The following is a 20,637-nucleotide window of genomic DNA, read 5'->3' on the forward strand; positions in this document are numbered from 1 at the left end:
GATATTGACCATGATCTTGTTTAAGGTATACTATAATAAAAGACATTTCCCATTGAGAATCTTCTTTAAGGAACCTTGAAGTTCATAATGGATATATTCCTATTAACGGTCAACAACAAATGAAAAGGGAGTTTCATATAGCTGTTTGAAAAAAAGATCTTTGATAAAAGTCAAAAGCATAATGCTATTAATTTTAAAATGAGTGAAGGTAATTCTGTGAGCTAAGTAAATCTGACCTAAAGATGACATTTTCTAGAGGTCTAACTTGATCCAAGGATTGAATTTAAAATATTAAAAATTTTAGATAGATGAGTGAGTAGCATTTTGCTTGGAGTTTCAACTATAAATATCACTTCTTTTGATTTTTTAATAAAACTGGAATAGTACCTTATGAAAACTTTATATTCCAAGTTATAGGTTGAGTGTACTATTCTTTGTTATAGGAACTATTGATTTTTATATGGGTAAGATTACAAATACGAAAAACATCAGCCATGGTATATCTTATCAGCAGAACAAAAGTCATTTAGTTATTTATGTAAATTAAGTGTCCTATTACCAATTTATTCTTACTGCTTAATACCAAACATAGTACTTAATTACAAACATAACTTTCTAGTTACAAATATAATGCCTAATAAGTCCTTTTTTTAACATCCATGTTGTTCACATCAGACATCTCAAAATCTATACACTGAACAAATTTTTACATTTATTTTTTATTAATATATTTTAAATTTAAAAGTAATGTTATAACCAAAAAATGAACAAACCCACATATTTTAAATACCTGTTATTATTGCCCTCTCTAAATTCATCTTTATTTTTCTGGTTCTTATTCTGTTCCTCTATGTCTTGCTCCTTTGCATTCTATCTTACTGTATTTAAAGTCTATTTTTGTTCTTCTTTCCAGGAACCTCACATCCACTTTCACATACACATTTTCCACTCACACACCCATTTACACATCTTCTAAAGTCTTGATATCTTTAGAATACGTCAGTGTTTCTGAATCAAAATCGAGTTTTGAAGTTTAACTTTTCCATCCCTATTGTTCTGCTTTGATTTAGGGTTTGGGGTTTTGTTGGAGTTTTTTTCACTCAAGAGCCTAAACAAGGGTTCAGTCACTATAGCATTGGTCCCTATCACCTTGAATTAGAAATGTATTTTATCATACTAGATTTTTCCCAGGCCACTACTTCTATGTAGAGAAAATCTAAAAGATATCAATGAAAAATAGAAAAAGCACAATTACTACTTAGTGATAGGGTCTCAGTCCAAGATGTTCTGAGTCTATAATGGATATGAGGCAAGGCTACAAGAGCTATTGAAGCAGGGCTGTTGCAGAAACCATCATCAGTTACTCTTCAGACCAGACTGAACAAAAGCAATGTATAGTCATAGCCAGAAAATTTTATATGAGAGAAAGTCATTTTTATAAGTGGAGTAAAGAAGCAAAATAAACCATGTCCAGAGAAAAAGAGTTGGTACCCCTCAGAGAGTGTTGAATGGGTATGCAAATTGCCAGTGCTCTGAGATTGCCCATTTCCCAGTTGATACACAGCATCGAGGCAGCTATTTCTGATTTAAGTTTTGACTAGTAGTTGTGATTCACCCTTACAATGATAAATCAACAAGATTAGAAACCTTAAAGTGTTTTTTAAACTTTCCTTTAATGAGCACTTTTGATTGCCTGCTTACTTCCCTCTTCCAGATATTCAAGACAACACAGCAATTTGAAAATTTTCCAAAATTAACATAAAATATTTTTTTAATATTCAGTTACCATTGAAAGGACTTATTTCAGTAATTCTTGATTTCTACACACAAAAAAAGAAAATAGACAAGTTACATGAAAATATATACAGCAAATAAAAGTTTTTAAAAAGTCAATGTATATATCATGAATTTTAAATACGGAACTATGTTCTGATTTAATATTCTATTTTTATAGAATTTTGGACAAAGTGTCCAGCTAAGTTCATGTGAGTCAAAACAAACTACAAGGGGTACTTCTAATATTGAAAAAGGTATGTTCTAGTTTAAACATTTTTCTATGAGCTTTGTTCCCAGTGATTTTTTTTCTTATATGTATTTTCCCAAATACTTACATATCATGTGACTATTAAACCACCATTTTGGACCTAAATTCTCCTCACCCTACACATTTAGGTTGTTGTTTTTCTTTATTTTAAATAATAATGTACTGAACATCTTTCTACATCAAGCTTTTTCCTGATTTTTCAATTATTTCTATAAGGTAGATTCCTTGAATTAAAATTACAATATTTGCCATATAAATGACACCTAATAAATATTTGTTGAATGAAAGTCTCGTGTATTAAATGAATTCTGGATCAAAGGATATAAACATTGTAATGGCTTTTCACACATATTTCTAAAGTACTTTTTTGAGTGTATTATCAATATAAATTCTGGTTAGTGTGCTAACCTAAAATAGAATCACTTCTATTACTTACTTATATCACAGGCAAAGAAATGTTGTTTTGTTAGTTTTAATTTGTACATCTTTAATTAATAATATGCTTAATTGTTTTTGTATATTTTTATTTTTGATGAATCGTTTCTTCATATTTTTCTCTGTAGATGTTGAAGTTTGGATATTTTCTTACTGATTTCTGTAAATTCTTTAAATATCAAGGATTCTTATCCTTATATTAGTTGAAAATATTTTTGCTACTTTATTATTTGCATTTCATTTTACTTATGTTGTATTTTACAGATAGAAGTCTTATTTTTTATTTTGTCATTCAATAAATGATTGTTGAGAGCTAATTTCCTGCCTTCAACTAAATATTGGATACACAGTAATGAAGAAATCATACAAAATTCTTGCCCTTCAGAAATTTAAAGCCTATTAGGGAAAACTAGCCTTAAATAAATAAGTTTATAGTCTTTTCTTAGTGATTTTGCCATTACTTTTAAACTCAAAGAACCTTCCCAATACAGAAAGTTAGAAATGTTTCTTTTTCCTCTAGATTGCTTCAATAATTTGATCATTAAATTTAATTCTTTAATTTCTTTGGAATTTGTTTAATTGGATGGCGTGAAGTGCAATTCCGAATTGATTCTTTCATAAACAACAAATTAATTTATTGAGTGATCTTTCCTTTTTCTCAAGTCTCTGATCATATGTTAAGTTCTTATGTCTAATTTGATCCATTTCAAGGTTGTCAGTTCTGTTCAGCTGATACCTAATTTTTTAATCTTTCCTTAAGTTTTTTTCTCTTACCCATTTATAACTCATCTTAATCGCTATTATAAAGACAATTTACTTTATCTTCTCTTTGTACTACCAATGAATAAAAAAAGAATAGCACAAAAATAAGCTAAACGGAATGTATTTTTCTTTAGTTCAGGTAACACTCTAGGAATTCTTATTACCTTACTGCCATCATTTTGAATATATATAGTTTTTAATTAGAGATGGAAAAATCCTAGATATAGAAGATCTTGATAACTAAAATGCAAACTAACAGAAGATTCACTGGGTTTCTATTAGTGAAAAGAATACATACAGATATGTCAGTTAAGTATGAATAAAGGCTGATCCCAAGACAAAAAGGGATCAAAGAATAGTTAATGTAAAGTTTCTGTAGTTTCAGAGAGTACTTCTGAATTTTTGATGGCTGAAAACTTAGTGAAAGCTTCAGTGCCTGAGGATGAAATTCTAACTGTCATGAGTAGCAAGCAGCTACAGAAACCAAATCTGGCTTTAAATAAGACTCAGCAATTCAATATCTGTGCACTATCAGCTGAAGAACAGAAAATCCTACAATCCCTTAATCGTCTCAATGAAAGGTTATACTGTAAGTATGGAAGAACACCTTTTGTAAGAAGTGTTATATTTTGTACTTTGATTATTTTAATTTAAAATTCAATTTAGCTTAACAATTGAAATTAAAGGTACAGAATCTATCCAGGTTATCACCTCTTAAATCAAGTATATTACAACTAAAATATTTTTGCTATGCCATATTATTTCAAGTATATCATACTCATTTTGTTTATGATGATACCAATGTCTTTGGCAGGGTTATCTGTCTTTTAGGAACGTATGAATACACTTCTGCTTCAGCAATGTGACAGGCTAGGTATCTGTACTGACCATCCATCAAAAACAACCATAAATTCTACATTAAGTACTTTAAAATTTTTAAATATAGCAATGAACTGGTAAAAATATAAAGAATTCTTAAGAATAGGAACTTAATATAGACAAGAACCCAGAAATAAATTGAGAGTGCTGCAGCTAGCTTTCATCTTGAAAACATTTAACACAGAGAGTGAAACACAGCTTTGCTTTTCATGGCCTCTCAGGAAAAAAAAAAAAAAAAAGTTTACAAGAGACAAAACTCAGGCCTTACTCAAGATGTGTAGTCTTATAAAAGATCATCCCACCTTAAGCTGAGCCTCTCAAAGAGCTACACCCTACACAGACACACACACACGGAGAAAGAGAGAGAAGTGATGAAAAAAGCTAGCGTATCTTGAATTGAGCAGATGACAGGGGAAGACTTGCAAGCTTTTTTCACCTCACCTCTCTTTGTCTCTCTGTGTGTATATGTCTATGTAGAATGTAGCTCTTTCTCTAAGAGATTTTGTTAACAACAGACTCTAAAGAAAATTCTAAAGAATACATTTCAGCAGACGGAGAATAATCTCATTAAGACAGTTGGAGAAGGTAAATTTTAACAGACATTGTATAAAACAATACATTTAATAAAGAAGTGTTTCAAAGAGAAAAAAATTATAATTTAAATACCTATCAGAAATAATACATAACTTAGGAGAACAGAAATGGTGTTAAAGTGTACTAGTATTCTGTATTAAGGAATTGAGTAAAAATACAGATTAGTTGTTGATAACTGAAGTATGCCTGTGGTAATTACTAGAGTCACAACTAAAGGACTAGAAATAGATTATGCATTATATACAAACTGGTAGAGAAGGAAAGTGGCATACAAAAAAATCAGTCCAAAATAAAAAGAGAGAAAAACATAGAAGATATAGGACAAATAGAAATCCTACACTACAAAATGGTATGTACAAGTGTATTTATAATAAATAAAAGTGGATTAAAGGCTACATTTAAAGACAGGCTGTTAGTTGAAACTTTATAACACAATTGTATTCTGTTTAGAAATAATCTGTTTAAAACATAAGGATATGGAAAAGCTAAAAGTAAAAAAAAAAAAAAAAAAGATGAAAAATATGTACCAAGCTAATTCTAACCAAAGGAAAACTGCTTTAGATGTATTATTAACTGACAAAACTGACTATAAGGCAGAAAGCATTACTGGAAACAAAAAAGATCACTTCATGATGTTCAAAGTTTTAATTCAGGAAAAATATATAAAATATTTTCATTTCATATGCATTTAAGATCATAGCCTCAAAATATATAAAATATTTTTAGCCATTGTGAGAGATTGTTTTTTACTTTGTCAGTAATTATAGAATAGACAAAAATATCAAATAGGTGTATAAGAATCAAACACGATTAACTAACTTGATCAAAGGGACACATTCTTTGCAAGCGCACATAGAACATTTATAAAAATGGACCATATGTTATGCTATAAAACAAACCTTGACACATTTCAAAGGATTGGAGTCATGCACATCCTCTGTCCACAATGCAACTTAACTAAACATGAGTAACAAAATGATATTTATTAAGAAACATATTTCGAAATCAGGTTATGAAAAAAATACCATAATGGAAATTACAAAATATTTAGACACAAACAATAATACAAATATTTTATATATGTATATGTTTATCATCACCTCTCAACCTTGCCACTACTAACATTTGGGGCAAAATAATTTTTTCGTTGTGGGGGGCTGTCCCGTGTATTGTGAGTTGTTTAGCAGCATCTCTGGCCTCTACCAACTGAATGCTATAGTATAAGTATCTCCTAACATTGCCAAATGTTCCTTGGGTAGCAAAAAATCACCTGTGGTTGAGAACCACTGAAGAAAAAAACATAATATATGTACATACATTCTTATATAATGCATGTATGTGTATGTGTTGTGTGTGTATTCCACTCTTGCTGAAAATATAGAAAGCTGGAATGTGTCAATGTGACCCTAATAAAAAACAGATAAACAACAAAAGTGTAGCTTTTCTTGAATGCATTAGAGAGCTGAAGTCATAGCATAACCAAGTAGCCTGACATCCAAGGAAAACAGGAACTCCCTAGGAGAGACAGGACACGACTATTGGCTCACCTGTGGCAGAGTATGGGAGAAAGAAATACCAGGTTGCATACAAGCTGGTATTAAGAATTCTGCTTAGATTTTTAACAGATTGCTAAAGGAGAAGTGTGAACTATTGTGAGAATATGAAACCCCTGGAAGCCACAAACACAAGAAGAGTTCACGCTCACTCGCAGATTTTTTTCCATGAACCTACATGGTGTATTCAAGGGGAAAATAGAGGGCAGGTCAAGAAACTAGAGAAATCCTTCCTCAGTACTGCAACCTAGAGGAGGGGAGCAGCCACTGCATTAGAAAAGGCATGAAGCCCCATGCAGAACTTTTCTCTCCTACTGCATAAAAGCTATGAGGTACTGAAACAGAGGCAGAAAATTTTGTATTGATTGCCCCTAAGGCACAAATAAAGACTTATAGGGCTGGGAGAAAAGTAAAAGAAAAAAGCTTCTTCCTGTTGGGGAGGGCCCAAGCAACAGGCATGGACCCAGATCATTAGAGTTATCTTGCTATCAGAGGAGAAGCACAAAAATCTTACACAAATCCAGCCAAAGATACAAGACGAAGTTGACTTCCATGGCAAGGAGGAGCAGGATGACTAAGAAGATACGGAGGACATGGCTAGGACTGAGCCTGAACCAGGAAAACAGAAAAACTCCCCTACTGCTTCACCACAAGGCCAGCAAATGCCAAGTAACAAGCAAAAAGAAATCTGCTGGAAGAGAGGCAATAGCATAGAGAGAGCTTCCTTCTATTGTGAAGATACACAAAAAGGCCAAAATCTGAGAATAGAACAGGAACATTGAATTAAAAAGCCTCCATGATCCTTGCAGAACAGAAGAACACTAGAGGAATTTGAAACCAGTGCTGTACTGAAGGTAACCATAGCAACAACAAAAACCAAACCCAGCTCAATTCCAGACTAAGGTGATTAACTACACACACACACACACGCGCGCACACACACACACACACACACACACTTGCCTAGGAGAAGAGGCATGCTGATTTCCAGACACACATACTGTTAACCTGAGTATCCACTATTTTAAACATGAATTCTGGCATTAAATCAAAAATTATGAGACACACCAAAAAAGCAAGGAACAAAACTCACTGTCAAGGATACAAAGCAATCAACAGATTGAGACACAGAGATGACCCAGATGTTGGAACTATCAGGTAATTTTAAATAACTATGACTAATATATTAAATGTTAAAATGGAAAAGGTAGACAACATGGTAGAGACAGCATGCATGAACAGATGGAGAATTTCAGCAAAGAGATGAAAACTATAAGAAAGTCAAAAAGAAAGTAAGAAATAAAACACTGTTAACAGAAATGAAAAATGTTATCTATGGGCTCATCAGTAGACTCAACACAGCTGAGGAAAGAATCAATGAATTTGAAGACAGGTAATAGAAATTTCCAAACCGAAACACCAAGAGAAACCAAAATGGTAGGGGGAAGAAAAACCAGAATGAACGATCTAAGACCTGTGGGACAATATAAACCAGTCTAACAAACATATAATTTGAATCCTCATGTGAGAAATGGCAGCTTTTTTTTTTTTTTTTTTGCTAGGAAGAGGAGCTAATGATCTCTTTGGATTTCAGCATAACTCCTCTCATATGGGATGAAAACCCATTCTTGGATCCCAGATAGCACACTGACAGAAAAGCTATGAAAAACTGGGGTCATTTTGAGGCAAGCTGTTTGTCACTCTATATTAGAATAATTGGATACCAAGTAGAAAGAAATTAAATTGAATTCCTTTCCAAATACCATACATAAAAATCAGTTCCAAGGTGATTAAAGAATTAATGCGAAAAAAATGTGTAAAGCCATTAGGAGATAATATAATATTTTCTAGCCTCAGGGTAAGGATTTCTTTAGCAGAACAAAAGAAATCTATAGAGGAAAAATCAATAAATTTGACTATATTTAACAGTCAAATAATTACAAACTTTCTTCATATCAGAATCATTAAAAGAATGAAAAGAGGCCACAAATGAAACTATTTATACTACATAGAATAAAGGACTCATTCAAAACCTGTAAAGAACAACTATAAATCAATAAGAAAAAAAGACAACTCAACAAAGGGGAAAAAAGACAACTCAACAAAGGGAAAAAAAAGACTTAGGAATTTCACAAAAGAAATGCAAATGACAATAAACAATACACATTAATAGATATTCAACTTCATTAGAAATAGGGAAATGCAAATTGAAACAATGAAATATAGTTACGTTCTCATAAGAAAGACATATGTTTAAAAGCCTGGCAATGCTAAGTGCTGGTAAAGACATACAGCAATTGGAGCTCTCATTGGGCAAACTCTTTAGGAAATGCTTTGCTGCCACCTAATAAATTGAACATGAACATACCCTATAACCCAGCAATTTCACTTCTAGATGCATATCCTACTTGAAACCCTGCATATGTGCATCAAGAAACATGTATAAGTCTATAGAGATCATCATTATTTAAAAGCCAAACTTTGAAAACATCTAAATATGCTGGAGTATTATTCATCAGGGAAAATGAACAAACTATAGCTACACACATCATCATGGATGAATCTAAATAATATATAATTTTCAACAAAATAAAAATCGCAGGAAAAAAACAGTACAATTTCAATTATGCGAAGTTCAGAAACAGGCAAAACTAAACTATTCTTTGGAGATGTATGCATATGTGTTAAAACTATAAAAAAATGAAGTCAGTATAGTGGGTTACCTCTGTGAGTAGGAGAAGGGAGTGCAATCCACAAGGCAGTGTGGAATTAGAGAGCTCCAGAAAGCTTCTAAAAAAGTGAAAATGTTCAGCTTTCATAATCGAGGTAGTTACACAGACATTAGCTTTATTATTATTAATTAAAATATGCATATGTTTTATATACTCTGTGTTAATTCTAAAATTAAAATTTAAAAATAAGGTAGTAATAAAAAGCAGGGTGCTACAACCACAAAAGCAATGTAAAACTAAAGCTATAAGTTTAAGACACAAAATTAGGCGGATAGAATAAAAACCTCGTCAGTTTTTTAGAAAGTTTTTTTTCTTTTAGATACTTCTACATATTTAAATGCTTGAAGTAAAAGATTCTCCCTGAATTTTTTTTCTTTTGCCCAAACCCTTTCTATTACATAGACAAAAGCCTAAACATCGAAAATGCAAGAGTTGACCAAATTACTCAAATTTTTTGTGCCTTAATGGCAAATAAATATCTCCTCCTTCTTAAGATACTCCAAGAATGAAAGTCATTTATTGGTTTAAAAAAGAAGAAGAAGAAAAATAAAAAAGGAATGAAAATCTAACACTTAAATAAAGATCGTTATATAATAGTCCAAGTACTATTATCAACATAAGTTTTATGTAATTGCTTTTAATCACATTACTTCCATTTCCTAAGCTAATATAAGTATAAAGACTGGGGGACAATAAAGACCTCTCACTCAATTTTGAATATTTTGACACATTAGAATTTAATATTTGATTCTTTAGTCATTCTTCTCTTTCAATATGCATAACAATTGTTTTTATATCATGGTATAATCATTTCAGATATGCAAGAAACCATTTGCAAAAATCCATCGATCAAAAATACCTTACAAATAAAGCACTTCTGGTAAGTATTTTAAGCTTTTGTTTTTATTTTAGGAAACTTCATGATTTTGTGTGTAAGAATCCTGTACTGATATTAATTTTTCTTGAGGTTGGCTTTTAGAGAGTTTTTCTCCACAACTTTCAATTATAAGATGTTTTTGTTAAGCAAATATACTCTTGTTTTTAAAAATTGTAATATTAAAATTTTTACATCCAGAGTATTTTGTCAGTAATGGAAACAGCAACATGTATCAGTGCACTATTCTTCAAATAATTTTAGATATGTAACCTAATTGGAAAATTGTTAAGAACTTTGGTGATGATCCCATTCTTGCTCATACCCCTTTCATGTCTTAAGGGTTCAAAACTAGACATCACTATTTTGAATTTTTTTTTTTTGCCTTGGTGCTGGATTCTGGTAAAGATCACATAAATGAAAAACAGTCCTTGCATTCAGAAATTCTCAGTCTAAAAGAGAAAAAGACACACATGGATAATATATACAAATAACCCTAATACAAAGTAAACTAAATCTGTGTGATACAATCTTAGGAAATCACAGAAGGAAGAAATCATGTCTGCCCAGAGTTGATCAGGTAACATTCAGGTCTAAAGAAAGGGCATCTTCAAACTAAGACACTACCTGTACTCTCATAATCCTCAATTTAGGTGTTCAACAAAAAAAAAAAACTTTTTGTTAGAGAATTAATTGTATGTTTGCTCAATTATTTTTTATCATGTACCTTCAATTTTGAAATCTTGACAGGAAAAAGTAAGATTATGCAAGTATACTTCATTTCTTACTTGCTTTTACATAAATAGTTATACATTTCTTACCCATGTTCAGATTTTAATATGTTCTGGGTATAGTAGTAAATAATAGTGAATAAGAAAAAGGCTATGCCTGCCCTCATGAAGTTTATTATTTACCTCTAGGAACATATTTCTTAGAAGTGGCCCTTTAGGTGTGGCAGTTTTGGTGCTGTGATTTTTAGACACAACTCTTTTGGCAATGGTCACCTTGACTCCTGATATATTTTTTCATGGTTACTTTTTACATGCTATTTTGATTTTTTGCTCATTTTCATCCTCACCAATTCAGCAATTTAAGTAGCTTTTGCATGATAATTTTTCTGTCTAAATTTTGACTGTACCAATTTTCTGACACTTATGACATTTATGATTCTTCACTTCAGTAAGATAAGATGCAGTGACTGAGATCACTCTTCTAAACACCTCAGCTCAACTTGAAAACAGTGTACTAACTACAACTAACTGAGCAGGATTGTAAATACTACTCAATAGGAAGAGAAAGTTATGTAATCAGCAAATTATTCTGTTGTGCACTTTGGGACACGGTGTCATTATACTTCTAGAGTATTTGACAAATAACAGAAAAGTTAATGGTGTGGATTAGGAACCACTGGTAGACTTAAAATCATTTTTCTCTTCCATCTTTTTCATTTTTTGTGACAGGTGGCAATCCTAGCTTTATTTGGTTTCTTTGTCTCCAAATATGTTACTCTTTCTTATTTTAACATCACTAAAATAGGTCAAATACTTCCATTTATTTTCAAGGAAAATAATGTAAAATCACAGAATTATGAACTACCTGTTTAAAACAGCTGGCATCAAAATTACCCCATCCTCCTCCCCCATCAAAACTCAACTACCATATTCTGCATGGGAATTTGATTTTTTTTTTTTATTTTTCATTTGCCCTTTTTTTCTGCTATTTTTTTGTTATTGTATTCTTCATTTGGATTTACCAAGTGTTGACATTTTGCCACACTTGCTTTATCTGATGGATGGATGAATGGATGGATGGATGGATGGATGTGGATGGATAGATGGATAATGGATGGATGGAAGAATACAATACAATACAATACAATACAATACAACAGAATACAATAGAGTAAAATAAAAGATACATACATACATTCATAAATACATACATACATATATACATACATACACAAACATATATTTTAATAAACTATTTAAAGTAGATTATAGACACAATACTTCCCCTCTAAATACATAATACAATATCATCATTACACCCAAGAAATTTAATATTGATACAATATTATCTCAAACACACTCCATATTTAAAGTTCCTTTGTTTGAAAAAGTCTTCTGTGTCTATTTCATTTCTCTGATCCAGGATCCAACCCAGGATTATACATTACATTTGGTTGTTATGTCTCAACCTAGAAACGTCTCTTCATTCTTTTTAATCTTTCACGCACATTGAACTTTTGTAGAGTCCAGGCCAGTTGTCTTGTTGAGTATCTCATGATCTGGATTTGTCTGATTGTTTTCTCATTATTAGATCCAGGTTAACATTTATGGTGGATGCAAAGTTTCAAAGTTTATATTTTTAGAGCCTGTTTGTTTCCTTTTTATCACCTAGGATTGCTTCTACCTACATCTTGTTCTATTTAGCTGCTTGTAATTTATTTTGAGTCCAGAACAGATGTCCCAGCTTTTCAAGTTATTTTTAAAGCAAGATTAAATAAGTATAAATAGGTGCCTCATCTAGGAATAAAGTATATGGGCTTTAGATATATTTTGATCTTTTAAAACCTTTCAAAATTTGTTCCTGGATCTCCATTATATTTCAGATAAGTAAAATTATTTAATGCGTAAATTCTAAAAAGGCAATATAGAACCCTAATTATAAACTTTCTATATGTATGACCCAAGAGATGATCAAAACTATATTGTATTTACCAGGACAATTGTGGTACAGCCTAGTTCTTCAATAGGGAATTTTCTTAAAAAAAAAAAAAGCATTTTCATCTCTTCGTACAATAACAGAAATATCTATCTGAGAGTATTTGTTGTTTTGGAGATGTTGCAGGTAAGCTTTTTATTAATGTTTTTATTTCACATTTCAGCTCCAGTGTTTTCATACCCATATGAACTTACAATAATTTTGTTTTTAAATTATAACATGTATCATATATATCTGGCTTTACAATTTATGTGTATAGTGTAGTTAATTCGGAAACTGAATTTCTGAACCTAGCAGCATTCTGAACCTACTGGGTTCCTACTACTGAAAAGTACTATGCCAAATGGTTTCATACATATCTATCTCTTCTTTAATCTTCTTAGCTTGGGACATCAAGTAATTTTCTCAAGTCTAAGAACTTTTCAGTGGCAGAGCCAGGATTTACACTTTCTCCTCTTCCCCCAAAATCTGTTCTACTTTTTAAATCTTATTTTAATTAATGACACCATCATCTGCCAAATTTCCTAGACAAATTTGTATGTCATCCAGGCTTCTCATTCTCCCATACCCTTAGACAATAATCCTAATAATACTTACTAAATGCATCTTGAATCTATTACCCACCCCCCATCCCTACTGATAGTGTCTTAGTTTAAGAATTCATCATGTCCCATCTGGACCATTTCAACAGCCTCTATGTTTACTTTTTCCAGTGCATCTTTCACACAATTACTACCAGAGTAATTCTTTTTAAAACACAAACATGAACATATATCACTCTCCTGCTTGAAACCTAACCTCAGTGGTTACCACCACCTAAAAGATAAAATTAAAACTTCAGAGAACTGCATTCAAGACCTTTCCACCCTCACCTCCATTTGCTACCCAGCTCAAAACTTATACACTATTGAGTACAAGTAGATCTCCCTAGAACTACTCTCATGCTTCCAAGGCCCATGCTGCTCCCACTGCCTCATAGGACTTACTCTCTTAAATACCTTTCTCCTACTTATTCTTCAAGAATTGACTTCAGTGTCACCCCCTCTAGAAAAGCTTGTTCAGCCCCAGCTTTGTCCTGTCCAAAATTTAGTATGTTCTCCTTTTGGCAACCATAGCAGCCTAATTTTTTCTTTTCACAGAAGTTATCATATTGGTCTCTTCACTGAACAGATATTTCCTTGGTGTTATGTGTCAGGCATTCTGCTAGGGCTAGGACTAGAAAGAGGAAAACACTTCCCTTCCCACAAGTAGCCTGTGTTCTAATACAGATGATATAGAAGCAATACACCTCCCTAGAATTGCTACAGGGCATCCTCAAGGCACCTGCCATGATTTTTCAGTGTAAACACTATGAGTCTTATAAGAAAAATTTTTATTTGGAATATTTTACTTATTTTTTAAAATAAAATAAATTTAATGAATTTTTAACAATTACCTTTCCAAGCAGATTTAGCCCAATATATGTTGTTAAACTACTCCTAAGGTGTTAATGTTATATGGCTCCAAGTGCTCCCCCATAAAAAATAAAATTATTAAATTTTGACCATTTACTCATCAGATTACAATAAAAAGTGCCTCTAAAACATATCTTAATCAATAGTAAAGAGTGAAGATTATGAATTATTTTTAGTCTATATCTTGCATAAAGTGGTACTCATTACGTTGAGATTCATGTATATGTAGCATTTGAGAATTTGAATTATGAGTTTAGTCTTATTAAAATCTGTAATCTAGAAGGAAATGTACCTTAAAGTCTATGACTACTACAGTAAAAGAATATTCTGAAATTATGTTACAGAACAGTCAGCCAAGGACCAGTCTATCTCCTGATGTTGAATCCAGATTGCAGAGAAAATACTGATGAAATATAACAGTAACTATTAAATGGAATTGTTAATTTTGAGAATCTCTTGTAAATATATATTTCTGCATCTGTTTATGATTAAAACACTATAACCATAAAATAATGGTAAATCATAATATGGATAATGGAGACAAACTGGTTTACATATACGGTATAAATTATACTTTATTATGTATTTTATTGATAAATACATTTTTTGTAAATGGAAATACTTCATTATTTTCAACAAGCATGCTACTGGAAATAAATTCATAATATTTTAAAAGAAAAGATATTTTGTTATTCAAATTATGTATTAGCTATAGCTGTAAAGCTTTGTTTTTCTGAAATTCCTAATAAATTCTATTAAATTTTTGTACAGTGGTGTAAAAAGTTTATGATTAATAAGATCCCTCATAAATAGTAGAGCTATTTGTTTAAGACTTTGAAGGATCTCTGTACTTCAGAGATGTTACCAAGGGGTCTTATTCTCTATTCTGCATGTTCAGAAATTAAAGTTATCACTATACAGAGGTGATTAGTCTCTAAAGAACTGACTACACTAGCAAAGCTCACAGGGTAAATGGTAAATACAAAAAATAAATTGCAATCCTAACTGGATTACTTGAATTGCCTGGTCAGTATTTTTTTTCCCAATAAGAATATCTACTGGGGACCAAGTTTATATAGAAGGTTGTTTTTTAAAGTACAGAAACAAAGCCAAAAGTTGTATGATGATAAAAAATATATTTTTTTCATAGAATTATGATAGTCTTATACATTCTTTTATTTTCCCTCAACTTTCTACTTCAGGCTCTCATCACCTCTCATCTGGACTATTTCAAGCTGAATTTCTTACCTTTGGCACCAATAAGGCTGCTAGAATGACATTTCTAAAGTGTGAGTAAAATGGCCAGAGTGAAAATCTATCTTATCAACCTCATCTTAAAGGTTTTCAGAGCTTCCCCTTTGGCTACTGGAGAATATTTGCACTCTTTAGCACGGTATTTAAGGTTCTTCATATTCTGAGTCCTCCCTGCTTACTTAGCATCATCTCTTCCTTCTTTTCTACCACATCACTTTATCCAATATACCAAACTCCTTATAGTTTTCCAAATACCATGTTAGTTCATGCCTCTCTGCTTATATATATACTATACCCTTAGTTTGAAATGCCTTCCCTCTCACTCTAGTTACACCGCCTAATAAACTTTTATGCATTATTTTAAATTCTGCTCTGGTTAAACTTTCTCCATTTTTTTCTAATAATTCTCTGCACTACCTCCTCTATATAAATTATGTCCTTTGTACCCTGAATGTAATTTTTTGTGTATTTATATCTCTTCTTCTAGATCAAGAGCTCCTGGAAAGTAGAGATTAGCATTCATTTTTGTGCCCTTATGAATTAAAATAGGGTACATAGTAGCAGATAAAATAATGAATAAAGGAAAAATTTTTTAATGTTCAATTTATCAAGCCCCTGTTATGTGCTAGTTACTGCTTTATGTGTTAGGATACAATAAAACATAAAACTAATTATTAGGTTGCCATCATGGAACTTAAATTTTAGTGGGGAATGCAGATTTGAAAACATAAGAATATACCATCAGATAGTTACAAAGTATACCGAATGAAAACCAGAGCATGGTAAGGGGGCAAAGAGTGATGGGAATACTATTTTAGATAGAAAGGTAGAATGGACAGAGAAGGTTTCTGAAAAGGTGACATTTGAGCATATGAGTGAAGTAAAAAAGTTAACCTTGATGGCGGTGGGAGAACAGCATAGAGGGAACAAGTGCAAAGGACCTTATACAGGAACAGGCTTAACATATTTAAGGAGTAGAAAAGCCAACATGGCTAGTGGGCAGTGAACAAGACAAAATAAGTGGAAATGAGGTTAGAGAGGATCATGTAGGGTTTGTAGATCATAGGAAGGATTTGAGATTTCAATCTAGAGTAATGTGAATGAATCCTTTGTAGAGTTTAAAGGGAGGGAGGGGTGTGATCTTTTAAAAGGATCACTCTGGTACCTGGAGAATATACTTAGGGGAGAGAAGGTGGTGGCAAGTATTTAAGAAGGGGGACTAATTAGAGAGTTTTTGCTGTCTACTAAGTGAGAGTTTATAGCTTAGATAAGCTTAACAATGGTGGTGGTAATAAGAAATAGATACAGGATGTATTTTGAAATATTTATTTTATGATGGATTGGATGTGAAGTATAGAAGAAAAAGAGGAATCAAGGATGATTCCAATGTTTTTTTGGCCTGAGTAGCTGTGTGAATTATTTACTGAGATGGAGAATACAAGAGGAAAAGCAGGTTTAGGTCGAAAATCAGTTTTTAGGTTTAATATGCCTATTAGCTATCCAGGTGGTGATATTGAATAGACAGTTAAATACACAAGTCTGAAATTCAAGGGTGAGGTCCTGGCTGAACATATAATTTGGGAATTGTCCATGTGTGTGGTATATATAGCCGTGAAATTGGATGAAGTCACCTGGAGAGAGAGAGTATATATAGAAAAGAGATCTGAGGAGCCAAGCAAAGAGGAAGGGAGGGATCAACTGGATCAAAAGCTGATAATAAGTTTCAGATTAAGACTGAGAAACTCCCATTAAATTTGGCTACCTGGAAGAAATCAGTTGCTTCGACAGAAATGGTTCCAGTGGTATATTGGGATAAAAACCTAATTGGAATGAGTTCAGGAGAAAGTAGAAAAAAAGATAACAGGATATTATTAGCAACTTTATGGTCATACACTTGAAGTTAGACAAACTAGAAGTGCTAAGCAGAATAATGATCTCAAGATGTCCACATGTTCCTCTTTGGAACTCATGAATAGATTAATTTACATAGCAAAAGGAATTTTGGAGATATGACTAAGTTAAGGATCTTGACATGGAGAGATATCATCCTGGATTATCTGGGTGGGCTCAATGTCATCATAAGGGTCCATATAAGTGAAAGACAAAAGCAGGAGAATCATTGTCAGAGTCAGAGATTTGTATATGCTAAACTACTGGCTTTGCAGATGGAGAAGGGGGCCACAGGCCAAGGTGTGGCCTCTAGAAGTGGGAAAAGGCAAGGAAACACATTCTACAGAAGTAACACAGCCCTGTCAACACCTTGATTTTAGTCCACTGAAACCCATTTCAGATTTCTGATATTCATAACTGTAAGGTAATAAGTTTGTATTGTTTTAGCCACTAAGTTTGTGGTAATTTGTTATAGCAGCAATTTTATATAATATTTATATAATATTCATGTGAACATCTTTGGGGACAGTTATTCTATCTACCATAATCCACCTTCTGGCCCCCAAAGATGCACATCCATTTCACATGCAAAATACATTCACTCTACCCCAAGGTCCCCAAAGGTCTCATTAGATTACAATATCAACTCAAAGTCAAAACTTTTATCTAAATCTCCTCAGATTGAAAGCCTCAAATCTCATCATCTAAATTAGGTATGAGTAGGACACACTCTTCTCCATCTGTTTACCTGTGAAACTCAAAACCCAAGTAACCTGCTCTCAAAATGCAATGGTAGGATAGGCACAGGATAATAGTAATGGACATTTTCATTTAAAGGGTAGATAATGGAAGAAAAAAAGGAGTCACTAGTCCCAAGAAATCTCAAAATCCAGCTGGGTAAATTCTATTAGATTTTAACTCTCTGTTGTTCAAGGCCCCACCTTCTGGCTCTCTGTTCTACTCTGTGGGCTATCACGTCTTTCTCCCGAAAGGTTGCACATGTTTGCTGCCAAATAGTCTTATCAGCCTGTTACATGCCTGTAGAATTTTGAGTATTAGCCTGCCTTCTTTCATTTCATATTCTGTCTGGGGTTTTTTGGGTCCAAATTGACAATGTTTTTGTGATAAAAAATTTTCAAAAACTTTGTAGGTCTCCTGGGTATGCTATGGGAATTTATTCCATTAGATGAGAAGCTCCTCCAAGATGGTCACACCACTATTTTTGGCTTCTGATGAGATAGCTGAGGGGATCTATGAGTCACACATTTAATGTTTATGACATTATATACTATGATGTTTTGTTCTTTCCATGATATTAGGAAAAGATTGTACAACCACATCATTAGCTTTTTCTATCCTGACAATGAATCTCTTAAGTTTATTATCTCTTGAAATTTGGCTAGACTGAGAATTTCTCAAGTCAAGTCATATTTCCTTTTTCTTCCCTAAATCTATCTCTTTCCTCTGGTGTTTTACTATAAGCAGCAAGAAGAAATCAGGAAGCGCCTTCAACACTAGAATATCTCCTCAGCAGAATGGTTTCCTATAGGCAGAAGTGTCAGACCAGGGTGCATTTTATCTCCCTATTTGTTTGATATCTGTACAGAACATATTGTATAAAAAACTGAACTACACTCAGAGGAAGGAGGAGTGAAAACTGGTGGAAGAAATATCAATAACTTAAGATATGCAGATTACAACATCTTACTGCCAGAAAATAGCAATGTTTTGAAACGGCTTCTAATGAAAGTGAAAGAAGAAGATTTAACAGCAAACTGCATTTGAACATCAAGGAGACAAAAATCATGACTACAGAAGAAATACACAACTTTAACAGACAATGAAAACATTGAAATTGTTAAATATTTTTGTTTACCTTCATTCATTCATTAAGCTTGAAACATTGCTGGAGGCAAAAATGACAAAACTGAAGCTGTTCTACTTTGGGCACATCATGAGAAGTCAAGGTTCTTTGAAAAAGACAATCATGCTGGGAAAAATAGAAGGCAGCAGCAAAAGAGGAAGACAAATGAGATGGATTTACTCCATAAAAGAAGCCATAGGCTTGAGTCTACAGGAGCTGAGCAGGGTTGTTGAGGACATTATATTGTGGACAGCACTTGTTCATAAGGTTGTCAGGAGTCATTACCGATTCAACAACGGGTAGCACACAAATTCCACTTTTCCATTTAACTGTGGGACACAATTCCACTAAGCCTTCTGCCACTCTATAACAAAGATGCCTTTTCTTCAAGTTTTCAATAACATATTCCTCATTTCCATTCTGAATCTTTACCAGCAGCTTCTTTAACATTCCACGTTTCTACCTATAGTTGTTCATACTGACCCATGTATTCTGCAAAATGACATATGTTTTATTATCCATGTTCTTCGATTCTTTCTGCATCCTCACTAGCAGAGTCATTAATATCCATATTTCTTCTTACAGTCTGTTCAAGGCATTCTAGGCTTTTTCTACCTTGCTCCACAAAATTTTTCCAGCCTCTGCCCATTGCCACTTTCACATTTTTAGGTATTAATTACAGCCACACCCATGTTTACATGTTAGAATTAGCCAAAAGAGGAAGATTGGAGTGACCAGAAGCTGTTGTTCTTAGCAGATCACCATGGTTAGTCACAATGGTAGACACAGCGGTGCCCAATAGGTCCCAGCTTGTGTTTACTCTTCTCCACTCTACAGCATCTTCCCAACTTATGGGCTCCCTGCTAACCAACAGCAGCTCCCAGCCCACCATCAGACACTAGGCTGCAGACCCACAGGGACAGCTTCACCTAAGCAGAGTTTTTCCACACGAGGCAGTTTCCATAGATTTCTTCAAACTCTCTCTTCATGTTTCCACTTTGGCCGCCGGGCGTGCTTGGATTATCAGATGTCCCTGCAAGCTTTAGCTTGCCGACCGACAGTAGTTCTTCAAAGAGCCTAAAGACGGACTGCTTCTCTGATCCTCACTGGCATCCCTCACTAGTGCAGGCTAAATATTGATCCCCTGCCCCATGTACTCTGGTCCTCTAATTCTCCCCTCCCAGACCTTCATTTTCTTAGCTCCTCCCATGTTTGGTTAAAATGTTATTCCTGGAATAAATCCCTTAGTCCCATAATTCTTATAATGGCTCTGTTTTCCTGACTGATACAGTCTGAGGGAAGAGACATACAAATAAGCAGACATTTGTAAATCAATGTAAAAAGTGCTCATTTCACAATCTATATGAATACATGAGTAATGAATGACATTCCTAATTCTGAAAAAAAGCTTCAGAGTTAGTCAAATGAGTATTATTTCAGAAAATAAAGAGAGAAGAACCTCTCAGGCCTAGTTGAGACAAAGAACCAGGAAAGCGTGAGAGAGTAAGCTGGAGAGGGAGGCAGGGGCTGAAGTACTCTGTAGGTTTCCTTCTGACGTACCCAAACCATGTGAAA

The 20,637-nt window shown here is 33.2% G+C and overlaps 1 protein-coding gene across 8 annotated transcripts in view; it reads left to right on the forward strand.

Moving 5' to 3' along the window:
- The window catches only part of CEP126 (centrosomal protein 126), a 90,002-nt gene extending 70,938 nt beyond the window's left edge, over positions 1 to 19,064 (forward strand). For 3 of the 8 annotated variants that reach the window (XM_025043754.1, XM_025043753.1, XM_025043756.1), the window contains 4 exons: positions 1,955 to 2,030; positions 3,621 to 3,830; positions 9,816 to 9,879; positions 15,257 to 15,911. In XM_025043754.1, coding sequence (XP_024899522.1) covers positions 1,955 to 2,030; positions 3,621 to 3,830; positions 9,816 to 9,879; positions 15,257 to 15,293 — 387 coding nt within the window. In that variant the 3' untranslated portion in view covers positions 15,294 to 15,911. Of the gene's footprint in view, positions 1 to 1,954; positions 2,031 to 3,620; positions 3,831 to 9,815; positions 9,880 to 14,398; positions 14,819 to 15,256; positions 15,912 to 18,683 lie in introns of those variants that run through there. The other 5 variants (XR_003044991.1, XR_003044992.1, XM_015586008.2 and 2 more) reach the window with 5 other exon arrangements.
- The last annotated feature ends 1,573 nt before the right edge of the window (positions 19,065 to 20,637 follow it).

This window comes from Pteropus alecto, unplaced genomic scaffold, assembly GCF_000325575.1.
Source record: "Pteropus alecto unplaced genomic scaffold, ASM32557v1 scaffold12, whole genome shotgun sequence".
Lineage (NCBI taxonomy): Eukaryota > Metazoa > Chordata > Mammalia > Chiroptera > Pteropodidae > Pteropus > Pteropus alecto.